This window comes from Candida tropicalis (genome assembly GCF_000006335.3).
Source record: "Candida tropicalis MYA-3404 genomic scaffold supercont3.2, whole genome shotgun sequence".
Taxonomy (NCBI): domain Eukaryota; kingdom Fungi; phylum Ascomycota; class Pichiomycetes; order Serinales; family Debaryomycetaceae; genus Candida; species Candida tropicalis.
In genome coordinates, this window is record NW_003020049.1 from 677,740 (window position 1) to 694,330 (window position 16,591).

At 33.4% G+C, this 16,591-nt stretch overlaps 6 protein-coding genes across 6 annotated transcripts; 3 read left to right on the forward strand and 3 right to left on the reverse strand. All coding sequences in view use genetic code 12, as the record gives it.

Moving 5' to 3' along the window:
• Position 1: 1 nt before the first annotated feature.
• Positions 2 to 2,818, forward strand: UTP21 (rRNA-processing protein; the record flags this gene model as incomplete). The annotated part of the gene is made up of 1 exon (XM_002547040.1): positions 2 to 2,818. One exon carries the CDS (start codon positions 2 to 4, stop codon positions 2,816 to 2,818), a length of 2,817 nt encoding a protein of 938 aa, XP_002547086.1.
• Positions 2,819 to 3,050: 232 nt separating this feature from the next.
• Positions 3,051 to 6,194, forward strand: CTRG_01393 (uncharacterized protein; the record flags this gene model as incomplete). The annotated part of the gene is made up of 1 exon (XM_002547041.1): positions 3,051 to 6,194. One exon carries the CDS (start codon positions 3,051 to 3,053, stop codon positions 6,192 to 6,194), a length of 3,144 nt encoding a protein of 1,047 aa, XP_002547087.1.
• Positions 6,195 to 6,352: 158 nt separating this feature from the next.
• UTP22 (rRNA-processing protein) lies at positions 6,353 to 9,871 on the reverse strand (the record flags this gene model as incomplete). The annotated part of the gene is made up of 1 exon (XM_002547042.1): positions 6,353 to 9,871. The coding sequence occupies one exon, from the start codon at positions 9,869 to 9,871 to the stop codon at positions 6,353 to 6,355; it is 3,519 nt and encodes a 1,172-aa protein (XP_002547088.1).
• A 661-nt stretch (positions 9,872 to 10,532) lies between these two features.
• On the forward strand, positions 10,533 to 12,716 carry ERG7 (lanosterol synthase; the record flags this gene model as incomplete). The annotated part of the gene is made up of 1 exon (XM_002547043.1): positions 10,533 to 12,716. The coding sequence occupies one exon, from the start codon at positions 10,533 to 10,535 to the stop codon at positions 12,714 to 12,716; it is 2,184 nt and encodes a 727-aa protein (XP_002547089.1).
• A 289-nt stretch (positions 12,717 to 13,005) lies between these two features.
• On the reverse strand, positions 13,006 to 13,773 carry ATO7 (Ato7p; the record flags this gene model as incomplete). The annotated part of the gene is made up of 1 exon (XM_002547044.1): positions 13,006 to 13,773. The coding sequence occupies one exon, from the start codon at positions 13,771 to 13,773 to the stop codon at positions 13,006 to 13,008; it is 768 nt and encodes a 255-aa protein (XP_002547090.1).
• Positions 13,774 to 14,634: 861 nt separating this feature from the next.
• Positions 14,635 to 16,494, reverse strand: CTRG_01397 (TATA-binding protein-associated factor TAF7; the record flags this gene model as incomplete). Its single annotated transcript, XM_002547045.1, has 1 exon — positions 14,635 to 16,494. The coding sequence occupies one exon, from the start codon at positions 16,492 to 16,494 to the stop codon at positions 14,635 to 14,637; it is 1,860 nt and encodes a 619-aa protein (XP_002547091.1).
• Positions 16,495 to 16,591: the final 97 nt, after the last annotated feature.

The following is a 16,591-nucleotide window of genomic DNA, read 5'->3' on the forward strand; positions in this document are numbered from 1 at the left end:
TATGGTTGAAGAAGTTGGAAAAAGAAGGAAAACCGTTCAAAATACTGTTACTAAACCACCAAGACCTTCAAAAATCTTCAGTCCTTTTAGAGTCTTGGGTAATGTTACTGATTCAACACCATTTGCAATTGGAACTTTAGGTAGTACTTTTTATGCTGTTACTTCAGTTGGAAGATCTTTTCAAATTTATGATTTAGCTACTTTACATTTATTATTTGTTTCCCAAACTCAAACCCCATCAAAAATTACTTGTTTGACAGCTCATCATCATTATGTTTATGCTGGATATGGTAATCAAATTGGAATTTATAAACGTGGTAGACTTGAACATACTTTGAATTGTGAAACTAATGGAACTATTAATCAATTATTAGTTTTTGGTGAATACTTTATTGCTACTTGTACCGAAGGGGATATTTTTGTCTTCAAGAAAACTGGAGGTCTGAAATATGCCACTGAACTATACACCACTATCAGAGTTATTAATTCTGCTATTGAAGGGGAAATCATTGGATTGATTCATCCAGCAACATACTTGAACAAGATTGTTGTTGCTACCACTAATTCTTTGTTTATCATTAATGTTAGATCAGCAAAATTGTTATACAAATCTCCAGAACAACAATTTGAAGGAGAAGACATTTCTGCAATTGAATCAGCTCCTGTTTTGGATGTAGTTGCAGTAGGTACATCTTCCGGAAATGTTTTCTTGTACAATTTGAAGAAAGGTAAAATTTTGGGTGAAAAAATTACTACCTCAGGTACAGAATCATCTTCAAGAGTTACTTCTATTTCATTTAGAACAGATGGAGCTCCTCATTTAGTTGCAAGTTTAAACAATGGTGATTTATACTTTTATGATTTGAACAAGAAATCAAGAGTTCATGTTTTAAGAAATGCTCATAAAGAATCACATGGTGGTGTGGCTAATGCTAAATTCTTGAATGGTCAACCTATTGTTTTAACTAATGGTGGTGATAATCATTTGAAAGAATTTGTATTTGATCCAAATTTAACAACTTCCAATTCATCAATTGTTCCACCTCCACGTCATCTTAGATCAAGAGGTGGTCATTCTGCACCTCCAGTTGCTATTGAATTCCCACAAGAAGATAAAACTCATTTCATGTTGAGTGCTTCTAGAGATAAAACATTCTGGAGTTTCTCATTAAGAAAAGATGCTCAAGCTCAAGAAATGTCTCAAAGATTACAAAAATCAAAAGATGGCAAAAGACAAGCTGGTCAAGTTAATTCCATGAGAGAAAAATTTCCAGAAATTATTAGTATTACTTCATCCACTGCTAGAGAAGGAGAATGGGAAAATGTTATTACTGCCCATAAAGACGAACCATTTGCTAGAACTTGGGATTCTAGAAATAAAAGAGTTGGTAGACATGTATTGAAAACCGTTGATGAAGGTATGGTTAAATCTGTATGTATTTCACAATGTGGTAATTTTGGTTTAGTTGGTTCTTCATTAGGTGGTATTGGATCATACAATTTACAAAGTGGTTTATTACGTAAGAAGTATATGTTGCATAAAAATGCTGTCACTGGTTTAGCTATGGATGGAATGAATAGAAAAATGGTCAGTTGTGGTTTGGATGGTATTGTTGGTTTTTACGATTTTGGAAAATCAAGATACTTGGGAAAATTACAATTGGATGCTCCAATTACTTCTATGGTTTACCATAAACTGTCTGATCTTATTGCTTGTGCATTAGACGATTTATCTATAGTCGTTATTGACGTAACAACTCAAAAAGTCGTTAGAATGTTGTATGGTCATACCAATAGAATTTCCGGTTTGGATTTCTTCCCAGATGGTAGATGGATTGTTTCCGTTGCCTTGGATTCTACTTTAAGAACTTGGGATTTACCAACAGGTGGATGTATCGATGGTGTTGTTTTACCTATTGTTGCAACTTCTGTTAAATTTTCACCTTTGGGAGATGTATTGGCTACTACACACGTCTCGGGTAATGGTATTTCCTTGTGGACCAATAGAGCTCAATTCAGACCAGTTTCAACTAGACATGTTGAAGAAGATGAATTTTCAACTATTTTATTACCTAATGTATCTGGTGATGGTGGTTCATCTATTCTTGAAGGTGCATTGGATGATGATAAAGATGAAGACTTTTCTCTTGCTGAAATTTATGATAGTGTTGCACAAATTGATGAAAGTTTGGTTACTTTATCCAATGGACCAAGAACCAAATTCAACACTTTGTTACATTTAGATCTTATCAAACAAAGAAGTAAACCAAAAGTCGCACCAAAGAAATCAGAAAAGACTCCATTTTTCTTACAATTAAGTGGGTTAGCAGTTGGTGACAGTGCTTCTGTTGCTGAAGGAAAAGTTGTTGAACAAAAACAAGACACTGAAGATGAAGAAAGTAAATTACGTAAATTGGATTCATCTAAGAAGTACTCCTTTGAAAGTGAATTTACAAGATTGTTAAGAGAAGCTGGTGAACAAGATGATTTCAATGAATTTTTAGCATATTTGCTTGGTTTATCACCAGCTGTATTGGATTTAGAAATCAGATCAATTAATTCATTCCCTCCATTAACTGAAATGGCTAACTTTATCAAAGCTTTAAATTTTGCTTTGAAACTGAATATGAATTTTGAAATCTTGGAAACTTTGTACACTATGTTTTTCAGAGCTCATGGTGATGTAATACATCAATATGAGAATGAAACTGAAGTACATGATGCTTTAGAAGAATATCATCAATTGAATACTGAAATGTGTGAAAAAATGGACACATTGGTCAAATATTGTTCTGGTATTGTTAATTTCATTAGTTAGTAGACAGGATATAAATATATATACGCGTCACGTGACTGTATATAGTTTAATTTATATAGCCGAGCGATTACAAAGAACAAACCAAACAAAAAAAAATGTATATGCGTAAATTGAGTGGACTAAATCTTCGAATGGTTACATATTCGGTTACAGTTTTTGACAAGTGATTCTTTCTCAACAATAATAATCTTCTAGATAACTATCAATTAACGATCATTATTAATCCTACATCATGAACATAGATATTATAGAACCTCATGGCAGGATACGAATACCCAACCATGAAATTGGAAACAATAAGATTTCAGCAATCTATAGACATAAAGAGGAAGAGACACTTAATAGTCTGCAACAGCATCTCCAGCCATTATTTATTGGTTTAAATAATGGCGACTTGTTAATATATCATTCCACTGAAAAGCAATCATTGTCTGATACAGTACAAATCCCACTGGCTAATTCCAAAATAACTCAAGATTCAAGTGCAGTGTCTATTCGTACTCAATCTTCGTATCAAGATTTGAAGAAATTATTCCATGATCATCACAATAATCATAATTACAAATTGGCAAATATTTTTAAAAATATAACTAAGGATAGTTCAAGTATTCTAAAAATCCAATCCTTACCTATATCTGTGTCAAAAACAATCATTCTTGTAACCACCCCATTTGCCCTTAGTGTATTTGAAATTGTGGGCACTCATATCAATCAGATTTACAATGTTGGAGATTGCAAGAATGCAGTGAGCCAATTTTTGATGCATGATGATAAGAAATTGTTAATTGTGGGAAATAGAAAGAAGTTATCTGTTTATCAAATAACCAACAAATCGAGAAATGTTTTCCAATTTAATGTTCTCAATGAAACTACTTTGAAGGACAAAATCAGGACAATTGATACATATTCCGATAATTCAGTGCTAGTCGGTCTTGTGAATGATTATTTGGTGTTTAATTATTCCGAATTTAGTATTTCCTCACTAGCCGGTGGCGATGAGATTGATGTATTCAATCGTAGTACTTCATTCAGTTATTTCGGATTATCTTCCTCGGGACCACTGATGTGGACAGTGCCAATAAGTGATGATGATATACTATTGGTAAAAGATACACAAATAATTCAAGTGAATAAGTTAGATTCATCTATTATCTCCCCGTCACCAGTTAAATTATCTAGTATACCAACAACTATATTATTTCTATACCCGATTTATCTACTAGTAGTTTATTCCAAGAAATTGGAGATATTGGATATCAAAACTGGGGATGTCATTCAAAAATTTCATCATCATATTAGTTCTAATTTCCTGTCATTCAGTAATGATGATTCTGTGATTACTATAGCTCATGGAAATGATATATTTGAATTTGCTGTATTGCCATTCCGGATACAAGTCGAACAATTTTTGAGCATCTCTGGAAAGGGTTCATTAGGAAATGTAAAGGATCCACGAAATGATTTGAAATTTGTAGGAATTGAGAAATCAATCCTACTTGTATCTAATATCAATCCAACAAATTCATTTTTTGTTGATGAGAAAGACAAGATTATGAAGTTACGAGAATTATACACATTAAAAGCCGTGCTATTATTTGAGTCATATTCTAAATATCATGAAGCGTTGGTTGAGATATCGTCAGACTGGCTAGTCTCATTCCGGGAGGTGCTACGTTTATTTCCTGATTATCTTAATGGAGAGCTCAGAATCAATCACCAAGACTCCGAGGCTGAGGAGCAGAAAAGTATTAGGTCAATATCGCCAAATGTTGTTAAACGTACCACTATTGAGGAACTTGAAATGAATAATTTTTCGGAATCGGAATATGATACTGATTCCGGTTCAAGAAGAGGGGCTGTGGCTACTAGACAATCACCTCCACATAATAGAATTACACACGTTAAATCCCAAAATTTTAGGAAATTTATGAAAGCGGTCACTAATTTGATTATTTATCTCACAGAGCAAAGAAGAATACTATCATCATTTATAAACAAAACAGTATTACCATGGAAAGGAATACAAATCACACCTACTGATGTGTACCCAGATGAATTTGAAAACGAGTTGGAAAAGGTGGCAACTATTATAGATACATCTTTGTTTCTATGCTATTTCTATTGTAAGCCGATGTTGCTAGGTCCATTGCTTAGATTACCAAATAACTATTGCGATTCAAAAGTGGTCAATGAATGCTTGTTAAGCAATATTCACAATCATATTCAGCAACGAAATTTCCGTCAGCCAAACTTTATTAAAGAGTTGCTTGATTTTTACTATGGTCGTGGCTTACATCAAGATGCTTTGGAAATGTTACACAAGTTAGCTCACGAGAATGATGTTCCAAAACATCTGAATAAAGAGGACAATAATCTAGATGATTACTTAAGAGGTTCCAGTTTGACGATCCAATATTTGCTGAAATTAACGGACAGTCATTTGAATTTGGTTATGAAATATGCTGATTGGGTAATTGATCAAGATAGTCAAAGCGCACGACTCATTTTCATGAACGATTCGTACGAATGTGAAAGTTATGACAATGGCAAAGTATTACTGTTTTTGTCCAAGAAGGACCCTGATTTGGGTGTCACTTATTTAGAGTGGTTGTTGTTTAGCAGTGACATTGCTGACACACTTAAAAAATCGAAATCATATCTGGAATTTGAAACAAAGTTGTGTATCTTATACTTGCAACAAATGAAATCAGGAAGTAATCATGCAAATGAGTATTATAGTAAATTACAGGATATATTAAGAACAAGTGAAACATTTGAACCATGGCCCGTCCTCAAAGAAATCCCCACTACTGAGGATAATTATCTTCGATTAACGATATACATATATAAGAAACTTGGAGAACATGACAAATCCGTTGATGTTTTGTTTAACCAATTAAATGATTTGGATGCAGCAATGAACTATTGTTTGGAGATTTATAATCGATCAAATGGAGAATCATTAGGTTCAAGTTTATTTTATAAATTGTTTGAAGATATGTTGGTAAACTATGATGAAAATATAGATTTAATCATCAAATTGTTAATTCTTCATGGTACCAAAATACCAATTTTAAAAATTCTTGCGGTATTACCAAAATCATTTCCAATGCATAAACTTAAAGAGTTTTTCTCCATGGAACTTAATAAATCAAAAGAAAAAGTCAATGATAGTCATTTGATTTCACAATTATACAAAGTTGGATCCACAAATTTACAGTATCAAGTCATGAAACTTCAAGATGAAGGATATAAAATAAGTTCAGGTAAACAACCCTGTAGTATTTGTAACAAAAGATTAGGTTATAGTGTGTTTACTATCAGTAAGGACAACAATGTTGTGCATTATGGATGTGCTCAAAAGAGAAATACTTAAGTAGGTCTTACATGTTAACCAAAATGTTGCTATGTATATACAATTATTGTTAAATATATTATTACAAATTATTAAATAATTTAGTTCTATAAAAAAAGAAAAAGTACACAAATGTTGTTTGTTTTCCAATGATCCTGTAGTTTTACCTAAAGATGTGTTTACTTTTTAATGTTCATGGATTTGATCAAATCACCTCCTAAAAGTTGAATTTCGTCATAAATAGAGTCCTTATTGATAACCACTTCATCATTTTCATCAAGTGGCTTAACATTGATGCCCAAATTGACTCTAAATTTTTTCTTTGCCAAATTAGCTGGAACAAAAATACCACCAACAACATTCTTGTTATCTTTACATAATCCGGTAAATTTCTTACTTGAGAAAATGATAGCATTACCAAATTTTCTATTCAATTCATCAACATAACCTTGGATCAAATCATATCTTGTAGTGATATCATCAGGGAATGAAGTCAATGGTTGAATCAAATTTTTAAATGTATTAGGAGGCAAAACACCAGAGGATGCTGTAATGTTATTGGCTTTGACTTCCAATGTGAAATCATAATCTTGTAATGCAGGTGTGAAAATCAAATCTAAATTGGTTTCTGTTACACCTTCCTTTTTAACCAAATTGATGGCGGCACGTGACAATGCAGTTAATCTTGTAGCGATTGGTAATGTTAAGTCATTTGACCATAAAATACCAGATGGGTCATCTTTAGTACCAATAAATAATTGAGTTTTTATACCAGTTGGATCAGTTTCTCTGATTTTTTCAAAGTTTTGTTCAATAATTCTATGAAGTTGTATGGTTAATTTATCACTCAATCTAACATCTTCCTCTGCAGTGCTCTTAACCAAATCAAGAATCAACGGATCTTCCTTCCAGTTCCAGTTTGCAATGAAATTCAAAATTTGCAAGAACCCATTTTCAACAGAATGAGGAATAGAATATGGAGCAGGATCAACAAATGGTTTCAATGCAATCAACTCAATCAATTCTTCACTGAAATGTTGCAATAACAATTGTGAATCCAACCATTGTTTGAAGAATCGTACTGTTGGTGAATAGAATTGGAAATGTTGAGCCAATTGAGTGATAGTTCTTGTGTGTTTGACAACTCCCATATACTTTTCATTAAATTTGACATAAACATTTTGCACATATGCCTTTTGTTTGTCTGCATTTTCCACTGCTCTCAAGTACAAAAGTTCATCACGTTCAGTTGACACTCTAAGTCTGAACCCATAACCTTCTGGCGTCAATATATTCAACAAAGTAACATCTTCATTAAATGGAATTGATTCGTCTTTGGTGACAAATGAAGTGTATTCAGTTTCATTCAACTCTTCCTTAATTTTCAATAAAAATGCAGATTTTGTTTTTTCTAATGCACTAATTTCATCTGGCCATCTTGCAGAACTTTCAAATTGGACAACACAATCATTCCAGAAATCTGGATTAGAAGCGGCAAATGGAACAGGTTGCAAAACAGAAGTGTATCTCAAAGATGAGGAGGCTGGCAAAACAGTCTTGACATTTAATGGCAACTCCAAATTGATCAATGTCTTACTCATATTTTCAAAAGCATTTCTGAGCATAGTGAAGCTTGTCAAAGAAGTGACGACTTGGTTAGAAGCAGCTGGCAACAATGGGACAGGCAATTTTCTATCAAAAGTAGCCACTTCAGTTACTAAATGTTGTGACATATCTGAATGTAAATGAGTATCTAATGCATATTTTATAATAGTTAGAACAATTGGTTCCTGATCTTTGATATTCCAAACAACACAGTGTTGGATAGAACCATCTTTGAATCTTCTCAATGAAGCTTTATTTCCCCAGAATGATCTAAATTTTAAACCTTCTTCTTTATCTTCATTATTTGGACCTTTTGTCACCAATTTATCTGATTCATCTGCATTCAATTGTAATCCAACGATAAATCCAGTACTTGGATTGGATGGCTTTCTTTTATGTATTGGGTAATTGACAGCAGGACTTTCATTTCTAATAGAAATTAACGTTGCTCTATCACCTAATGCTTTGCTTAATATGGCATACAAACGATTCTTAAAATAGTTATCGAAGCTGATATAAGATATCTTTTCCAATGGCCCAAATGAATCAAATGTGTCTTCTGGTGCAGTTAAACTGATAACAATGTCATACTTCATTTGATCAAAATGTGATTTCTGTAACAAAATTGCATCAAATCTGTCCTTAACAACATCATTCAACAAATCTAATGTTTGTTGTGCTTGTAATTGTAACTGTCTGTATGAACTTCTAGTCATTTTCCACAATATATTCAATTTAGTGTTCTTATCAAAAATTGTTGGTACATTGAATCCACCTTCCTTAAACTTGGAAGCAATGGTTTCTCCGATTAATGAAGAAAATGATAAGTAACCACTGTTTAAATCCATGGATGCTAAATACTTGATAGTACCTTTGAACAATTGGTAGGAGGAGAACCCATGCAACAATATTTTATTTCCATTCAAACCACCACCATTCAATAAAGCACTCATCAACATTGAAAATTCAAAGTGGCCAAAACCTCCTTTGTTAATTGAGGAACCGAATCCTCTTTGTTGTAGCCAGAGTCTACCCAAGATACATGCATCTTGGAAAGCTTCGGCCGACTTCTTGGTTGTGTACAAATACTTCAAGTAGTAATCATAAGCAGTCAGACTGAGAAGACTGGAATTGTATAATGGAGTTGGTGGTAAAGTCTCACTTTCAGCTTGGACTCGTATACAATTCTTATCTGGAAGTAATTTCTTTGTGTCAAAAATACCAAATGGGAATGCAGCAATTACGTTAATGGAGAATTTTGTTTTGACAAAATTCAAATCATCTGGGTTTTCAGTTTGAATACTTTCAAGTTTCAAGACTGGGTTCAAGACATCATCATTTAGGTAATGGTATGAAATCTTAATTGGCAAATTGTTCTTTTTAGATGAGTGAATCAAATGTTCAGCCAAGTATGCCAAATAAAAGGCACGTTTATATAATGCACGGTAGTTCAAATAATCCTTTGGTTGAAAGATTTGTTTTGGCATAGTCAAAGCAATATCTATACTCAGACCCTTTTGAGGATTAATTGTAGTTTTCAAACCATATGAACCAACTAAGGAAATATCTTCTGGTGGTAAATAAGAAAAAGTATAGTTGACTTTGGTTGGTTTAGGATCTGGAAATGGTATGACTAATTTTTTAGGGTTGAATTGTTGCTCTGCTTTTTGTAAAGTCAAGTTTTCAATGGTAGGAACTTGTTTAATCAAATCATGTAAACGACGTAAAACTCTTTCCAATTTTTCTTCATGATTTTTCTTGATTTTAACTTCTTTCATTAATTCATCAATTTGAAGTTTAAAAATATTAGACTTGAACAACTCTGCTGTTTCTCTTGCAACTTGGATTTCCTGTGCTGTAAGTTGTTTATTTGGTGGTTGATGTTTCTTTTGTTTCTTGTTGGTTGGAGGTTGTGAAGTGGTACTATCGTCTTCTTCATCTTCTCCATTATTAGTCTCACTTGTAGCTCGACCATTTTGAGAATGTCCATTACTATCTTCCATTTCTATATCATCATTTTCGTCTTCCCTATCAGAAAATGATTTGAATTCTTCATCTTCAACGATTTGTTCTTCTAACTTTCTCTTTGCCATAGTTTCTCTTACTTCGTAACAGTACGTCCTTCTTCTGTTGTTTTTTTTCTTATGGTCTATCTAAAAGTAAATAAATATTTCTATTATTGCCCGTCAAAATAAATTGATTGGTAATAAAGTAACAGCCGTAGTGTGATTGAACTGTTGGTGTATAGTCGTTGGATCTATACTAAAAGTGTGTGTATATAGGTAGGTGTGAGTGTACAAATTTTCAAAAAAAAAAAACTCCCATCTTAACAATTTTTTTTTTTAATTTTCTGTTTTTTTTTTCTGCTGGTGAGATGAGACAGACACGACCATAGAAACTTAAAGAACTTGTAATAGTATGCAGTATGTCACATGACCAGACAAGGACGCGACACAAATTATTGCAAAAGTGCACTACCCACACCTGATGAGTATTTTTTTTTTGTCTGTCTGTTTGTTGGAGCATATGTGTGTGTGTTAATCGGACACTGTACCGATGAAATTCGTTTAGGTCTAAAGATCACGTTCGCGTAACACCTCCAGATTTTGCACAACTTTCGTTAAATTTCTTGAAGAATACGAAAAATTATTTCAATCACATTTAAGCAACATCACCTTTGGCTCTTCAGCTTTTTTTTCTTCTTTCTGTTGTGAAATTCATTTTAATCATTATCCCTGGTTTGATTGTCTTGATATGTACTATTCTGAAGAAATAGGACTTCCGAAAACTGATTCCTCGAGGTGGAGATTGAGAACTGATCCCCTTGGAAGAGAAACATGGCATTATTTATCACATGACGAATGTGAAAAAGAACCACAATCAACTTTCGTTCAATGGTTATTGAATTCCCCTGACTTCCCTGCACCTGAACCTTCAGATATTAAGACTCCAGGGCAAGCTGCTTCGAAAGGTGCTGATTTTTTAAGTTTGTTGCAATTAGATAATGGTATTTTTCCATGTCAATACAAGGGACCAATGTTTATGACAATTGGTTATATCGTTGCAAATTATTTTTCAAAAACAGAAATCCCAGAACCATATAGACATGAAATGATTCGTTATATTGTAAATACTGCTCATCCTGTTGATGGCGGTTGGGGATTACATTCCATTGATAAGTCAACATGTTTTGGTACCACTATGAACTATGTATGTCTTCGATTGTTAGGAATGAAAAAGGACCACCCAGTTTTAGTTAAAGCAAGAAAAACATTGCACCATTTAGGAGGTGCGCTTAAGAATCCACATTGGGGTAAGTCTTGGTTGTCTCTTTTGAACTTATACGAATGGGAAGGTGTCAACCCTGCATTACCTGAATTATGGACTTTACCATATAGTTTACCAATTCATCCAGGTAAATGGTGGGTTCATACAAGAGCTATTTATTTACCATTGGGTTATGTTTCTTCCAATGGAGTTCAATGTGAACTTGATCCACTTTTAATAGAAATAAGAAACGAAATTTACACACCAAGTCAATTACCTTATGAATCGATTGATTTCTCCAAACATAGAAATGATGTTTCTGGGGTTGATTTGTACTATCCTCATTCAAAATTACTTGATTTTTCTAATGCAATTTTACATAAATGGGAACGTATAAGACCAAAATGGATTTTGAACTGGGTTAATAGTGTCGTTTATGATCAAATTGAAAAGGAATTGGTCAACACAGAATATTTGTGTATTGCACCAGTTAGTTTTGCATTCAATATGGTTGCTGTATGCTATCATGAAGGTCCAGATTCCGAGAATTTCAAGAAACTTCAAGCAAGAATGAATGATGTGTTGTTTCATGGTCCACAAGGGATGACTGTTATGGGTACAAATGGTGTTCAAGTCTGGGATGCGGCATTTATGGTTCAATATTTCTTTATGAGTGGTTTAGTAGACAATCCAAAATATCATGATATGATCAGAAAAAGTTATTTATTTTTGGTTAGATCACAATTTACTGAAGATTGTGTGCCAGGAAGTTATAGAGACAGACGTAAAGGAGCATGGCCATTCAGTACCAAAGAACAAGGGTATACTGTTAGCGACTGTACTGCGGAAGCCATGAAAGCTATTATTATGGTTAGAAATCATGAAAGCTTTGCTGATGTTAGAGACGTCATCAAGGATGAAAACTTGTACGATGCCGTTGAAGTTTTATTGCAGATCCAAAATGTTGGAGATTGGGAATATGGTTCATTTTCAACATACGAAGGCATCAAGGCAACCTTGTTTTTAGAAAACTTGAATCCTGCTGAAGTGTTCAATAACATTATGGTGGAGTATCCTTATGTTGAGTGTACTGATTCGTCTGTTTTGGGTCTTACCTATTTTGCTAAGTACTATCCAGATTATAAGCCAGAATTGATTCAAAAAACAATTTCTATTGCCATCCAATACATTATTGATACCCAAGATAAAATTGATGGTTCATGGTATGGGTGCTGGGGTATATGTTATACATATGCTTCTATGTTTGCCTTAGAAGCTTTAAGTACTGTTGGGCTTGATTATGAATCATCTTCTGCTGTTCAAAGAGGGTGTGATTTCCTTATTTCTAAGCAGTTGCCAGATGGTGGTTGGTCTGAATGTATGAAAGGTTGTGAGACTCATTCGTATGTTAATGCTGAACAGTCCCTTGTGGTTCAATCTGCTTGGGCTTTGATCGGATTGATTTTGGCAAATTACCCAGATAAGGAGCCAATCAAGAGAGGTATTCAATTCTTGATGAAACGACAATTACCTACTGGTGAATGGAAATATGAAGATATTGAAGGTGTTTTCAATCATAGTTGTGCTATTGAGTACCCTTCATATAGATTCTTGTTTCCTATCAAAGCCCTTGGGTTATATAGAAAGAAGTTTGGTGATGAGGAATTGTAGTACTGCATTGCACAAACTTATTGCAATAATGTGTTTATTATGTCAATCTACCATAGAAGAATAAATTTATATGTGCATGACTGAATTGTAATGGCATTAATCTGTACTATTAGCAATGGTTATTTATAAACTTATATATATATATCTAAACACTGGATTAAAAATGAAATAGAAATTAAAAATCAAGCAGATATTGGATTCCCCTGTAATAAAGTGATGAAAAAAAAAATGTCCTGAGAAAACACAGTAACTATCAATTTGCAGTTTCTTCAATATGTGATTCATGAATTTACTTCCTTTTGAACATTGAAAATGGCAAAACGTTGACTCTGAAGTATGAATTTTCTTTTGTAGCCATCAATGCATAAGCATTATAAAGGGCAATAAACACAGCAACGACACCAACACCACCTCCAATTTTAGTTAAAATTTCCAGCCCTTTAAATTGAGCAGCTGCCAAAATCGAAAATAACAAGTCTAAATCTATAAACAAACCACAAAAGAAAACAGTTGATTTTAATGTAGCCAAAGTAAAAATAAATGATAAAATAGCCCATCCAACTAAATAAAATCCCATAGCATTGGCCAATTGTTCTGGTTCATCAGCATATGCTGCCAATATACCAAAACTTGGAATATTAATTGCTGCAAATGAAAACCAAAAGGTAGCAAATGAAATAAGAACAGTGAAAACAAAGGTATCACCAGCAAAGAAACACCAAACTCCTGATAAAAATTGAACAACACCTCCCAGAAATACTGATAATCCCATTACAACATTTGAAGTTTTAATTCCTTTAACTTGTAAGAAATACAATGATAATACTAAAGTAGATATAGCGAAAGCACCTAATCCAAGCGGAACACTATCACCAAATTCATTATTTGATATTTTACTTTGATCAACAAGACTGAGTACAGAAGCTAATTCATGTTTATAAAATTTTTTATCACCCAATATGACGTATTCTCCTGATTCACCAATTGTTTGAACTCTACTGATTGAATTTGGATCACTTTCCACTGAATTTTGTTTTGAAATCGTTGACGAAGTCATTATTAATTGTAAATTGTTCTTGAAAATAGGAAAAAACTAAAACATAAACTTTTGGAAACCATGCTAGAAATCAGATGTATATTTATAATCAATTGAAGGCCCTATTTTTATTAACTGATTTAATAAAAAGAAAACAGAAAAGTATGCAAGTATCTGCAAAATCAAGAAATACAAACTCAAAGTATATAAAAAAGAAGTAACTGTATCTATTGATCTTGTGTATAGATGAATTTACTAATCTAAGGTATTGGCTTGATGTGACTAATTTTATCCTTGATAATTGTCATTACTTGGTACCTTTAATACTGTAACAATGATATAATTAACTACCAAAAATTTACATTGGTGACTGGTTGATTTTCTCTTCTTTTGAAGACAGAAAGTAACACCATAGAATCGAAAATTTATGGAAATTGGAACATATTATGTACGTTAATGTCTTGTCGAATCTTTATTTATCATACAATTGTGTCATAACAGTCAATTATTAGAAAAAAAGATGATTCAAACACAGCCAAAGCCTAAAAGAAATAAGCATATAAACAAAGACAAAAGAAACGTAAATGGATCAATAATTATATTTGCAGTGGCAGTTTCTGAAATAGCGCCATTAATTTTTTGAAAAATTGGCACAGATTTATACCAAGGTATATATTACAGATCAAAGTACTAAAATCTTTTAATTTTGAATAGGTAGTGATTCTTTATGTTTAAATGCAATTGTTCCTGATTAAGATATTGCAGTTATAATCCTCTCCATATGTGTGGTAGTGTAGGCACTCTCAAAATATCAGACAATTTAATACGAATAAATCACAGTGAAACATCTTGTATATTTAATATATTCACTATGTATGAACTCTAGAAAAGATCATCTATGTCATCAATATTATCACCATCATCGTCTTCTCTATCATCGTCATCATCATCTACTTGTTCATCGTCATCTTCTTGTGCCTCAGCTTCTTGATTTTCATCTTCATTTCTTGCAGGAACATCTTCAACGCTCGGAAGTTTGTTGACTTGCTCTTGTTCTTCTAATAATTTAGCCAAATCACGTTTCTTCAGATCTAACGATGCCTTCAATGATGAGTACGTATTCTGGAATTTCATTCTCAACATCTTACTTGATGCTGTTGCTAAATTCTTTTTATGATGTGATACTGCCTTCTCAAGTTCAGCAATTTCTTCCTCCAATAATTTAGCATGTTGCTTTCCTGAAACTTCTTCTTCATCATCTTCTTCCTCTTCTTCTTCTTCCTCTTCTTCTTCTTCCTCCTCATCCTCTTCTTCTTCCTCTTCTTCCTCATCCTCTTCGTCTTGTTGTTCACGTTCTTCCTCATCACCTTTCTCTTCACTGATAATTCGGTTTCCGTTTTCATCAACAGTAATTTCTACTTCTTCTCCTTCAACATCATTCTGTAAAATTCCTGCCATCAGAGTTGGAATAGTGACTTCACTATCTGATAATTCAGAATCGAGTGCCTTTTCCAATTCTTGTTCCAAATGAAGTTCCAAATCATCTTCTATGCCATCAGACTCATCTTCTTCGTCATCCTCATCATCTTCATATTCTCCCCCTGTGTATTGTGCTTGTCCACTCAGAACTGGGGTCAATTCTGGTTCATCCATTCTTGTAGCCGTCGGTGTGCTTGCAACTGACGCATTCGCGCTATGGCTTCCAAAACGTGTCTGCTGAGCTGTACGACTATCCAACAATTCAAAATGACTCTCATCAGCTTCGTTATCTAGTTTTATCAACTCATCAACTCGAGATTCAATATCTAGAATTACTCTGTGATCAGCCCTTGTAGGACGGAATCTACGATAAACTTCTTGGAAAGGTTGCAACAAACCATCTTTATGTACATAATGTTTCCTTTTAATTTCATTTCCCTTCACATACTTGTAAAATGGATGATTGAAAAGGAATTCTTCTGGTACTTCAAAATCTTTATCAATACTTAGTTTTGCTGGTTCTACTGGATGTAACACCAATAATATTTGACAAACATCAAATGTTTTAAACACATTTTTCCTATCGATAGTTTTGAAAATTTCAGTTATGGTTGGTAAATCTATAAGTCTAGCTGAATAAAGTGTATCGTTCACTTTAACAACAGCTTTTTCTTTGGTGACCCATTTAACATTCAAACCAGTCAAGTCCCCAGAATCCACAGCATTGTGAACAAAATCTAGATTGACATCATTCAAAAATCTTATTATAATACCTTGTTCAATCAATGGATCATCTTCTAGATCAGGAGCTTCGGAATCATAACCCTCACCTGGTACTCTGGTTGGTTTAACCCTCACTCGGGGCAATCCCTTCGCCTTCCCACCATTTTCTTTTGCTTTCGATAAACTTAATTTTAATTTCTTTGGTTTTTCGCCATTCTCAATTGGGTTTGAGGCCGGTCGTTTTATACTTATTTTAGGAGTACTCTCTGATGTAGACGGTGTCTTTGAAGGTGCCTTGATTTTTAATTTAGGAAGTTTAGGTTGCGTTTCTGGGGACTGGGGTTGGTTTTGGTTTGGGAGAGGTGATTGAACATGTGAATTGGAATGTGAGTTAGCATTAGGTTGTGGTGATCCAGATGCACTGGACGAAGACATCTTCAACTTTAGTTTAAGAGCCATCTTTTCTTGTATTGATAATGGTAATGATACTACTGTTTGGTGATGAATAGTTAGTGATAATTCATTAGGTCTTGTTTTCATTATTTTTTCTTTTTTTTTTTTCCTGCTTTTTCCTGGTTGCTTAATTATACAGGTTTTTGTCTTCACATACACGACCACAAAGTGTAATCTGGACCAC